We start from the raw sequence: 12,716 nt of genomic DNA on the forward strand, positions 1-12,716 counted from the left end.
TTTAATTGTTCGAGAACATGATCAGGTTTTGTTCTCATAGCATCAGGAAATTCATGTACATATTTGTTTAAAATTATTATAGTGTACTTTGTGATGGAACAAAAAAGAGAGAAGAAAATGAACAATAGAAACCTGTTCAGTGGACTTTTGGAAACCTGTGTTTATATCACAGCACTTCAACTGAAATTGTTTTAGTTTGACCATTTTTGATGTCTAGTTTTACAAAACATGATTTGGCAATCAAACATGCACAGAAGCAACAGGAAAGAGTCATTTATATATGCAGAATGTGAATTCCAAACAGGAATTTGGACCGATTTATGACTGGAACTTTAAAGACAGGTTGCTAAGGTTCCGACCCTTCAGTCTAGGGGTCACACTCTGTGATTGACAGAATTACAATGTTTACTTCTTTGCTTGAACCTCCTAAGAAAAGTGTTAACTTTTGCCTTTCTAAAACCGAGCAACTCTATGAAAGTTGTGCTTTTACTTACTGAAGACAGATTTCAAACAAGTGTAACTGAACTGTTGTGAACAAGTGGCTGCTGAAAAAACTGACTACAGCTAAATCACTCTGAACCCGTCAATGCACATTATCCAGTGTTTTCTTTTATTTACATATTGTTTTTTTTTTCTGTACACTATATCATGCAGAAAAATATATTCAGAATCTGTTGGCATTATGCCTATATTTCTGAGTGTGGGGTGGTGGTCTTGGAGGTGTTCTGCCTTGCTGCCCAAATCCAATCTTCCTGCATGCATCTATCATTATCTGACTACAAGATAAAGAGCAATAAAACATCAAAATTATGATGGTCAAATTATTTACCTTTTATTTAATATAGTAAACATGCTTCACCGAGTAAATCACAAAATCAGAATCATGCTGTTTAAGTGCTCAAGACCTCTGCAAATCATGACTTACTTCATATAGGCGATCTCTCTGGTTAGGCCGTGTAAGAATTACAGAACCTCAGACACTTTGATCTTCTGAGACAGACAATACACACACAGTGCATTAACATACAGACATCTGTCTCCACATCTCACTGAGAGAAAATGTGGGAAAATGTCTCTCACATATGCATTGGTTCCTCCTCATCCCCTTCCTTCCCCTCACCCATCCTTCTCTTCACCCAGCTCACTCAGAATGGTCAAGAATATAATGTTCTATATGAATGCAAATAAGATTTACAGTCATGTTTGGTTTCATTTGAATAGTTTCAGGGCGAGCGGTACAATTGTCTTAATCTTACAAAAGTAGACTAAAAGATAATCCAGATCCTAAGACTAAAAGATACTTTGATTACTGTAGAGGGTCATTCCATGCAAATTACCTTCTGTTCCCATTGAGGTGTAAAACCACCCAGGTCTGAGACCTGGGTTAATGTAAATTACATGCCTCCACTTGGGGGATGTTTTATCTTGGTTTTGTATTTAAAGGATTGTAGCAAAAGGGTCAGGGCGATTCTGTAGTCAGAGAGCCCGTAGTATGGAGTGTCTCCACACACTCTGTACTATGTATTTTCTAAAAGGTCAGGTATGCATCTTACTCTTAGATTTGTCTATGAGAATTTGATGTATCGTATTGATTTGATATCGTTGAATTGGCTATGGAGATAATTGGAATAATACACATTTACCTGACTGTTAATAAATTGTTACATTTGATCTATTCTGACTTACTCTGAAATTATTTTCTCAAGTAGATTAAGTGAAGGTTTATGTTTCCACAAAGCTGTGTCCAGGGTTGAGTACACACTAAATCTCAGGTTTAGATGGAGCATGGGGCCCATCAGGTGAGATTCTAGATTTCTGACTAACCGCTTGACCTTATAGTTTAAGTTGTACTCAGTTACGGTAACCATGTATATGATTTCAGAGTTAATTAAGTTGTACGAAGCTATATTAGCTGTCGGGGTCTAGACAAAGAGGGTCTAGAAGAACCGCTGATTAATACTTTGAGTGTTAATTAAGTTGTACGTAGCTATATTAGCTGTCGGGGTCTAGACAAAGAGGGTCTAGAAGAACCGCTGATTAATACTTTGAGTGTTAATTAAGTTGTACGTAGCTATATTAGCTGTCGGGGTCTAGACAAAGAGGGTCTAGAAGAACCGCTGATTAATGTTTGAGTATTACATGGGTAACTGTAGGGGGCTAAACAGACCTACTATTTAAAGTATATTAAATAGTATTAGCCACAAAACCTCTGGCTAAGGGTCAGACTGGCGAGTTTGTGATCGTGGAGCCCACGCGTAGCGGCCGCCGTGAGGCATCCTAAATGACATAGATTCCTAATCAACGAGTAAAATATAAGTAAAGAGTTAACTAGAATAATCAAATGTCAGAATAATTAGAGACCGACAAACAACCAATTTGCCTTTCAACCTACATTCGAGGTCATACTAAAATGGAGTCAGATGAAATAATAAAATGGAGTCAGATTGAGTTAAACCTCAATTGAATAACTCTGCGCGCTTAAAAGACCGAACACACAAGAGACCTTCATCTGCCACTGGATACCTTCCTTGGGCCATGTGCGCGGACCTTACAGCCGCATACAAGCTCTGGCATCTTCCAGATCACAGGAGGCTTCTGAGATCGGGAGATCCTCCAAACTGAGCAGAAGTAAACAAGCAAAATGGACAAAAACACCTTTTACTGTACAGCACATTAATGTGTCCAAAACAATAAAGTCTGAAATGTAACCAGCTTCTAGAAATCTAAACGGAACTCCAGTAACATTCAAAGACAATGGTTCACACTCGTCTCACCTCAGAGGGATGCTGTTGAGCTGGGAATCGGTCACTGAGTGCATGGATAAGGGGCTGGAGGCATCCGATTCAGCGACAGGACTCAGATGAGGCTCTGCAAACGACTGACGATACAGCTCCGTTTTAGTAACTTAATGCTGACTTTAAAGGACATGTGAGAGTTTTGGACACCTTTAATAATCATCAAACCAAAACCTACACTACTTACTGTAAACTTAAAACTAAAGTCAAATAAAAAAAAATCCAAGTGGTTTTGGTATTTCAAAGGAATATTACACACCAATGACAATTCTGTCATCATTTACTCAATCTCTCACCTCATTACGAAGCTAGAAGGCTTTTTTCATCCCCTTCAACTAATTTCAAATCAAATTAAATTCAAGTAAGGCACATTGATGTCAATCAACGCTGATTTTTGTGTCAACTGTCCTTTTTTTTCTCACCCAAAGCTATCTTATAGAAGTTGTATGGACTATTTTTATGGTGCTTTTATGACTTTTCTAGAGGTTAAAAGCACTTTGGACATTCTGCAGTATATCTTCTTGAAATATGTTTTTTTTTTTAAGTTGGGGTGTCCGCAGTTTAGATCCAACCAGCACACTTGCATAGAAGTTTCCAGTCTGAAGAGCTTAATTAACTGGTTGAAGTTGGGGTGTCCACAGTTTAGATCCAACCAGCACCAGCACACTTGCATAGAAGTTTCCAGTCTGAAGAGCTTAATTAACTGGTTGAGGTGTGTTTAATAGGGTTGGAGCTAAACTCTGCAGGACAGTGGCCCTCCAGGAGCAGGTTTGGACACCCCTGCTTTAAGTGTATGTTCTTCATTCAAAAGAATAACTCACTCGCACGTCTTCATTTTCACCACCCGGTGGAGCTGCAGCTAGGGACAAACTCGACACGCTGTTGTCCTCACAGTCTGCCTTGTTCTCAGCTGTGACTGTGACGCAACCACAGTAAAGTCTGAAGACTCACACTTATCTTCTGTCTCACGGATTACAGGAGGTACACTGATGGTCTCATTCGCGGCGATATCCATGAGCTCCACAGACTGCTCGTTGGTGTGGTCACTGTTCATGTCACATTCACACGGACAACACTGCTCGATCTCATTGCCTCCCACTACGAGTTCTTCTCCAAAATGGTTAGCAAACTCAGAAGTGGATGCTGAGGCTTCATTGGCCTTTTTGAGGACTTCAAGTGAACTGTCTATCACAACTGAATCTTGAGCTGAAACATCGACTGAGTACTTGCAAACTTCTGCGAAGTCTACAGGTACTTCAGTGCTAATCTCAGTTGTGACATCTTCTCTATCTTCTCTAATGTTGCATTCATTAGCATTTTTCTCCATGCATTTGATTTCATTTTGCTCAAGAGGGTTTAGATCATCATCATTAGCATGGGATGAGATCACATTGTCAGTTTCATGAGCAATCTGCTTGCTTGACATGCATTCCACCCATATCTGAACTTCATTCCCATACTGAACATCAGGATGCTCCCGTTCCTCCTGTACAGGTATATCTTCCAATGGGCAAGAGGCTGGGAAGGAGGGCAAAGAAACCTCAAACTCAGTAACTCTCTCTTGTTCAAGGGAAATGGAGCTATCATTTTTTACACTGTCACTCATCATGAGCGGCTCATCATTAGTAACTTGCCCCGCCTCGTTCTCTTGCCCTCCTCCAAACACATTCCCTCTAGTCGGCTGTCCTTTGAGCATCTTCTTCTTTTCTCCAAGCCAACACATTCCCATCCTCTTTCTTATTTTCCTCTTTACTAGAGGATCTGCAGAACCTGCATCTTCAGGCATCTGAATTCCTATCTGGTCAACTGCGGTCTCAGTTTGATGCTCATCTGATGGTAATTCAGAGTCACAGTCATCTGGGACCTTCTGAGATTCACGGTTTGAATTGCTTGTGAATTCACTTTCTTCATTCTCTAGCTCTATGTCGGGCTGATCTACATTAATAGCTTGGTTTGGACACCCCTGCTTTAAGTGTATGTTCTTCATTCAAAAGAATAACTCACTCGCACGTCTTCATTTTCACCACCCGGTGGAGCTGCAGCTAGGGACAAACTCGACACGCTGTTGTCCTCACAGTCTGCCTTGTTCTCAGCTGTGACTGTGACGCAACCACAGTAAAGTCTGAAGACTCACACTTATCTTCTGTCTCACGGATTACAGGAGGTGCACTGATGGTCTCATTCGCGGCGATATCCATGAGCTCCACAGACTGCTCGTTGGTGTGGTCACTGTTCATGTCACATTCACACGGACAACACTGCTCGATCTCATTGCCTCCCACTACGAGTTCTTCTCCAAAATGGTTAGCAAACTCAGAAGTGGATGCTGAGGCTTCATTGGCCTTTTTGAGGACTTCAAGTGAACTGTCTATCACAACTGAATCTTGAGCTGAAACATCGACTGAGTACTTGCAAACTTCTGCGAAGTCTACAGGTACTTCAGTGCTAATCTCAGTTGTGACATCTTCTCTATCTTCTCTAATGTTGCATTCATTAGCATTTTTCTCCATGCATTTGATTTCATTTTGCTCAAGAGGGTTTAGATCATCATCATTAGCATGGGATGAGATCACATTGTCAGTTTCATGAGCAATCTGCTTGCTTGACATGCATTCCACCCATATCTGAACTTCATTCCCATACTGAACATCAGGATGCTCCCGTTCCTCCTGTACAGGTATATCTTCCAATGGGCAAGAGGCTGGGAAGGAGGGCAAAGAAACCTCAAACTCAGTAACTCTCTCTTGTTCAAGGGAAATGGAGCTATCATTTTTTACACTGTCACTCATCATGAGCGGCTCATCATTAGTAACTTGCCCCGCCTCGTTCTCTTGCCCTCCTCCAAACACATTCCCTCTAGTCGGCTGTCCTTTGAGCATCTTCTTCTTTTCTCCAAGCCAACACATTCCCATCCTCTTTCTTATTTTCCTCTTTACTAGAGGATCTGCAGAACCTGCATCTTCAGGCATCTGAATTCCTATCTGGTCAACTGCGGTCTCAGTTTGATGCTCATCTGATGGTAATTCAGAGTCACAGTCATCTGGGACCTTCTGAGATTCACGGTTTGAATTGCTTGTGAATTCACTTTCTTCATTCTCTAGCTCTATGTCGGGCTGATCTACATTAATAGCTTCTGCATTCAAAGGTCTGGAGAGAGTGTATTTGTTGCTATTGTCAAGTTCTGGGGTTTGTACTGGGATCGCTGCAGTTTGTTCAATCTCTTGAGAGACCTCAGGTGGATTTGTGCCATTTCCACGCTCAACATTATCATCATGGCTTGTTTTTTCTTCCAAGGAACAACAAGGATCTACAGGGAATTCTGTTGTCTGAGTGACTTGTAATGTGCTCTGTCCAGCCTGATGTTCATCCAGTTTGTCTGAGCATGATGCATTGTGGGAATTGTTGTTTTCTGATTCTGGTGTCTAGACATTAAGGTAAAGAGTTATGTGAATCAGCAAACGAAACACAAATATAGCAGAAAAGTGAAATCGAAGCATATTGTAATTTCCTTAAAATGTTATTGATATGTAATCAAGAGAAAAATCACCTTGTTTTCGTCTTCAGGCTGCAGGTTTGTTTCTTCAGTGCTTTTCTGTCGTTTCACTCTGGGCTGCGTCCTCTTAGGGGTTTTGAACTCTGCTAAAATACATTTAATAGCATCAACATGTTCTCTATTTACTGAAAATGAAATATGCAATATAGCTCTAATCAAGCTGGTAGTGTGAATGACTGATAATTATGTTTACACGGGTCCAAGGTACCTGTCGTCTTCGATTTCCTTTTGGTCATTGTCTTGATTTAGTCCAGATTCAACTAAATGAATAAAAGTTCAAACATGTTAATGACACACCTAATTTGCATACTGTAGACTGTTTGTTAAAATTTATTAATTCAATTTTCCTCAAACCCAATTTTGTAAAATAATTTCTTATAACCAATTATGAATCACATAAAAAATCAAATAAACCGTTTTAAAAATATAAATAACGTATAATTGATCTGACAGACATTAAACGGAGTCAAATAAGCACGCGAAGGATTCCTGACGACATGTTTAGTAAACTATTTCTGCACCTCTTCTCAGAGAAAACAAACTATAACACGACAAACCATCACAAATGTTAAATAAATTATTTAAAATCGTAATACACCGACACGCTAGCGGTTGAACTACAAGTCCTGGGTTGTAGGCCGTTCCCGCGTGCCGTAAAGCGCGAGCCTCTGCCGTTGCTATGGGAAACCTGGCGAAAAGCAGGAAGTGCTGAATCTACATTGACAGCGGTGCAGATCTGTGTTTATCTCTGTATTAATGACACTCTGGTGCAAAAACTTAATCACAGGCAGCTTATTCTTCTTAACGGAACAGATATTCACCACGTAACCCGCCCTCGGAGGAACATATGATCGAGGTATAGCGTTCAAATTATTAGTAAATAGAGTCTGATGTAAGAATTAGCCTCCTTGCTAGCAGACACGTTGACTGACTTAGTAGTTTACGTTATGATTTATATTATGAATGATCTGATATTTATTTTATGGCTTCGTTGGGCTTTGCCTCCATCAGTTTTGGTGCAAAATCAGCGAAATATGTGCTTTGGGTTGACCTGTTTAAACCTGTAACAACACTAGCAGGTTAAATACTGTTGAAACATTCCCTGTTGATCTCATAGTCAGTTAATGTGTAAGGCGTAAATATAAAACCATTAAATATATATATTTTGCCGTCGATTATGCAAATACAAACGTCATGATTCACGTAATGGTGTAGGAATGCGCCGTGACGTCACTCGCTTTCTGGTGTGGTTGGCTGTGGTGTTATTGATGTTGCTGATCCTGATGCAGTGGCTGTTATTAATGAATCATTCTCACTCCAGGTTTGAGGGACCTGTGGAGAAAATGAGTCGAAGCCGGAACCCTCCGCAGAAGGGCCAGGGGGCCGCCAAGGCCAAACAGGTAATACACAAGATGAGAGTCAAGAAGACTGTGCATGTTTATTTAATTATGTATTTATTTTACTTTATAATATTTCATGAAAATGACAAACTTGTGGTGACATGTAGGACTTCTCCAATTATTTAGTGCTTAAACTGCATTCAATTTGAGTGCCACACATGTAGGTGCAAAAAATTCAGCAGTTCATATGTAATGTTCAAACAATCTATAAATCAGTTTTGAGGGTTACTATTGTACATTAAAACTAAAACCTAATTTAAAAAACTTGAAATCAAATGAACACTAACCAAAATAAAATATTAAAAAGAAAAAACTTTTTTATTTACTTTCACCTGAAGTACCATAATAAAATAAGAAAAACTAAAATCAAAAGAAAAGATATTAAATATTCTATAGACATATTAAGTGAATGTAGGTGCATAAAATGCTTTTGAATTTGCAAGTTCATATGTTAAAACAATCAATAAATCAGTTGCTCTCCAATCAACTAAAACTAACAACGTAAAAAAATATTTTGTTACTTGAAATAGAAATAAAATAAAATATAAAAACGTACCTATTTTATTTTACAGCATTTCTATTTTTCATTTAGTTTAACTTGAAGTACTAAAATAACTAAAACAGAAATAAAAATAAAAATGACACACAACAAAATTACTAAAACTAACTGAAATTAAAATGACATGAAAATGATAAAAATTAAAATAGTATCTCAAAGATACTAAAATAACCCTGGCTCTCCATCCTCACATGCAATCAGATGGGATTGCTGTTGGATTTGGCTCCTGATGATGGGCTGGATGACTCTGGAGGAAATGATGTGGAGCTGGAGGCGGAGCTTCTGGCATTGATGGGAGGAGGAGGGAGGGGCGGACCAGCGGCCAAGAAACCTGGAGGAAAAGGTGAAGATATTGCCTTCTACCAGCAACAAGCCATGCTTAGCACCCAAACCTTGACCCTTGGCATTTTTTCATCATCTTTCTCTCTTTTTTGCGTCATGTAGCTCCAGTGCCCATGAAGAACATTGAGCGCATGGCAGCCCTTTGTATGAATGACCTGGACGAGGACGGAGACGATGATGGTGATTTGGAGAACGATGCTGATCTCTTGGTAAGACAAAAACCTTCTTGTCTTCACGTCCTCTACAGGTGGCACAACTTTCTCGCAGGAAACGTTTCTGATTGAAGTCGTTTTATGTGTTTCAGGCTGAGTTGAATGAGGTGCTGGAAGACGATGAGGAGCAAGGGGTCAGGAAACCCCCTCCGTCATCAGTGCCGCCTCAACGCTCAAATGCAGCGCCTGCATCCCAGAATGCACCTACCAGCCTGGAGGCTCACCTGCAAGAGCGCTTGGACATGTACCAAACGGCCATTACCAACGCCAAGGCCATGGGGGAGACCAGCAAAGCACGGCGATACGACCGCGGACTGAAGGTCAGACAGACCCAAGACTAGAGGTCCACCGATATGGACTTTCTGATAACTGATGCTACTATCTTAGAGAGCAGGGTGGCTGATATAAAGGCCATATATGATATTTATTTTATAAATAAATAAATGTATGCATTTAGCAGACGCTTTTATCCAAAGCGACTTACAGTGCATTCAGGCTACACATTTTTTACCAGTATTTTATATAATATTTACTCAAATATACAGATAAATTAGAAGACTATTTAATTTGACAATAGTAAATAACACAAGCATAACAATTACTGCAATTATATTTATTTTACATGGTATTTATTAAACGTATTCTAAATAAATTAGAAGGGTATTTAATTTACCATAGTAAATAACACCAGAATAACAAATACTGCAATTGTATTTTTATTTATTTATTTTACATAATATTTACAAAAATAATTTGAAATAAATTAGATCTTTTAATTTACCTATAGTGAATAACACAAGTGTAACTATTGCTGCAATCATATTTACATTTATTTTACACACTATTAGAAGTAAATTATTTGAAAATGTATCAATTTGAAGAAAAAGAACAATTTGAACTTGATTAAAAATATCTGTAAAATAAACAATTTATACTATATTTTATATAGTATATGTTTATATTTTTAGTATATATTTAAATGTAATATTTTATATTTTACTACATTTATGCTACACTAGATAGCAATAATAAAATATACTAGTGCAATGTCATGCGCAAAGGATACAATGTGCTCTTCAGCTGGATTTTCCAAAGTTTGCGAGGTTTTTGTAAATAAATGTTTACCAGATATTTAAAGACTTGTTTAAATGATATACATGTGTATTTCCTAAATATCGATGGCATATTTGTGAAGTATTATAGCATTTGCCGTTCTATTGTTAGACAGAACTGGTAAACAAAGTCAGTAAACTAATGAAGACAGAGAATAGGAAGTCCTGTGCTTCTGCATTCAGGTGATGTCAAAATAAAAGTCCTGCTCACGCCTTTTATCAGTCAAACAGAAAAAAGACTGAAAGTTTGTGATGTCTCAGATAGCGATCAACCGATATATCACCAAAGGCGATGTATTATATGCATCAAGTATCCGAGACATTACAAGCTCTCAGTCCCGGTCAGTTTTTCCTCATGTTTGAGGGTTTCAGAGCGGTCGGTAAAATATTCTCTTTGTTTTTAGACTCTACAGTCTATGTTGACGTTAGTTAAAAAGGGGAAACCCATCGATGAAGATGAGATTCCTCCTCCTGTCGCCACCGGTGGAAAACCCTCCACTGCTCCGCAGGCCGAGCCAATCAGAGAGCCAGAAAAGCCTGCTCTAGCAAACACGCCACCGCAGATGGCCAACGTCAAGCCAGTGCAGGACGCCCCGCCAGCCGCTCCATCCAAACCTCAGCTGCTACTGCCTCCGTCACAGAGAGAGACGGCCGTAACGCCCGACACGCCAGCCATATCGCCCCTCACACCCGGCCAGCCCAACACAGAGCACTCAGGAACATACACTCTCACACACACACACTCCCTCTCACACACACACTCTCACACACACACACACTCACACACACACACTCTGATGTTATCATTCAACTGTCGCTGTGAAGCTGTTGCCGTACACATGTTTGTGTGTGTTTCAGAGCTCAAAGCGAGTATTTTAAGCAGACAGAGAGAGTATAAGCTGGCAGCCTTAAAGGCCAAACAGAGTGGAAACACTGATCAAGCCAAACAACTCTACCAAGTGTCCAAGGTGAATGAGTCTGTTTCACTAATTCATGATTAACATGTTTAATTCAGGCAACAGAGTCACACATTCACATTCATTTCTTTGTTGCCATTCATTTACATTTACATTTAGTCATTTAGCAGACGCTTTTATCCAAAGCGTCACATTTTGTTCATGTGCACTAACATTCAAAAATCTGGGGTCTGTACGATTATTTATTTAAAAAGAAATTAATACAATATATTCAGTTTACAATATATTCACATAGAAAACAGAACCGACTTAGTTGAAAAACATTAAAACTCTTACTGACCCCGAACGTTTGTACAGAAGTGTAGGTCTGTTATTGTGGATTGTAGGTTCATCTGCCTACACAACACTAGATTAGAATTAAACACGATAACTGGGAAAATGAAATGTGACTTGCTCTCCGTCTCTCCCTTCCTCACAGAGATTGGACTCAGTGGTGGAGAGTGTTGACAGAGGCGAGTTTGTGGACATCAGCTCACTGCCGCCCCCTCCTGGTACAGCTTTACCTCACAGATCTTCATTCACATCAGTTTCATTCTGGTTAGTCTGAGTTTGCTGAAAGTGTCTCTGTCTTTCAGGAGAGGTTGAAGTGCCACGTTCTAACCCTCCTCAGCTGTCCGCTAAACCAGCCGCCCCTCCTGCTGCACCCACTGCTGCCCCAGACACAGGTGAGAATGTGTGCGTGTAAACCTGACATCCCACACACTGATCAAACCCAGTCAAGATATCAGTTATGCTGTAAATGAAAGCATATACATGTGTTTCAGCTCTCTCTGCTCCCCGGAGCGTCGCCGAGGCCTTACAGCAGCGCATGGACAAATATAAAGAAGCCGCAGAGAGCGCCAAGAGCAAAGGAGACGACCGCAAAGCACGCATGCACCAGCGCATAATCAAGGTAACACGCGCGAAGACTCACTTCAATAAAACAACAGGTGCCATTTCATTCATCTCTTGTGTGTGTGTGTTCTTGACTTCAGCAATATCAAGATGCCATTAAAGCTCATAAAGCAGGACGGCCGGTGAATCTGGCAGAACTTCCTGTTCCACCAGGTAACGCTTGTTTACTTGTTTCCAGCAAAAGCCAAATTTCTGACAATTGTGACCCTGGACCACAAAACCAGTCAAAAGGGTCAATTTTTTTAAACTGAGATTTATACATAATCTGAAATCTGAATAAATAAGCTTTCCATTGATGTATGGTTTGTTAGGATAGGACAATATTTGGCCGAGATACAACTATTTGAAAATCTGGAATCTGAGGGTGAAAAAAAATCTAAATATTGAGAAAATCGCCTTTAAAGTTGTCCAAATGAAGTTCTTAGCAATGCATATTACTAGTCAAAAATTAAGTTTTGATATATTTACGGTAGGAAATTTACAAAATATCTTCATGGAACATGATCTTTACTTAATATCCTAATGATTTTTGGCATAAAAGAAAAATCTATAATTTTGACCCATACAATGTATTTTTGGTTATTGCTACAAATATACCCCAGCGACTTAAGACTGCTTTTGTGCTCCAGGGTGACAAATGTCTTCACAAAAATAGTAGGACGTCGTTGAATGTCTCTCACCAGTGAAGGTTAAAAAAGTGTACCATATAATGTGTTAATTAAAATCTAAAAATATCAAGAGGTGTTTGTAAATGTTAAGAGCGTGGTGTGCTGATTATTTATGTATTTATAATTAAATAATTAATGTAATTACATACACGGCTGTTCAGAAGTCTGAGGTTGGTAATATATATATATATATATATATATATA

General features: G+C 39.3%; 1 protein-coding gene across 2 annotated transcripts in view; it reads left to right on the forward strand.

Moving 5' to 3' along the window:
* Positions 1-6,976: 6,976 nt before the first annotated feature.
* The window catches only part of LOC107703787 (coiled-coil and C2 domain-containing protein 1A), a 13,043-nt gene continuing 7,303 nt past the window's right edge, over positions 6,977-12,716 (forward strand). The window contains exons 1-11 of one of the 2 annotated variants that reach the window (XM_016506504.1): positions 6,977-7,204; positions 7,670-7,748; positions 8,509-8,650; positions 8,752-8,858; positions 8,954-9,181; positions 10,378-10,690; positions 10,832-10,941; positions 11,369-11,441; positions 11,526-11,615; positions 11,715-11,842; positions 11,925-11,997. In XM_016506504.1, the coding sequence (XP_016361990.1) occupies positions 7,692-7,748; positions 8,509-8,650; positions 8,752-8,858; positions 8,954-9,181; positions 10,378-10,690; positions 10,832-10,941; positions 11,369-11,441; positions 11,526-11,615; positions 11,715-11,842; positions 11,925-11,997 (1,321 nt within the window). In that variant the 5' untranslated portion in view covers positions 6,977-7,204; positions 7,670-7,691. The remainder of the gene's footprint in view (positions 7,205-7,669; positions 7,749-8,508; positions 8,651-8,751; positions 8,859-8,953; positions 9,182-10,377; positions 10,691-10,831; positions 10,942-11,368; positions 11,442-11,525; positions 11,616-11,714; positions 11,843-11,924; positions 11,998-12,716) is intronic. The other variant, XM_016506505.1, reaches the window with a different exon arrangement.

This window comes from Sinocyclocheilus anshuiensis, unplaced genomic scaffold, assembly GCF_001515605.1.
Source record: "Sinocyclocheilus anshuiensis isolate Anshui unplaced genomic scaffold, SAMN03320099.WGS_v1.1 scaffold274, whole genome shotgun sequence".
Lineage (NCBI taxonomy): Eukaryota > Metazoa > Chordata > Actinopteri > Cypriniformes > Cyprinidae > Sinocyclocheilus > Sinocyclocheilus anshuiensis.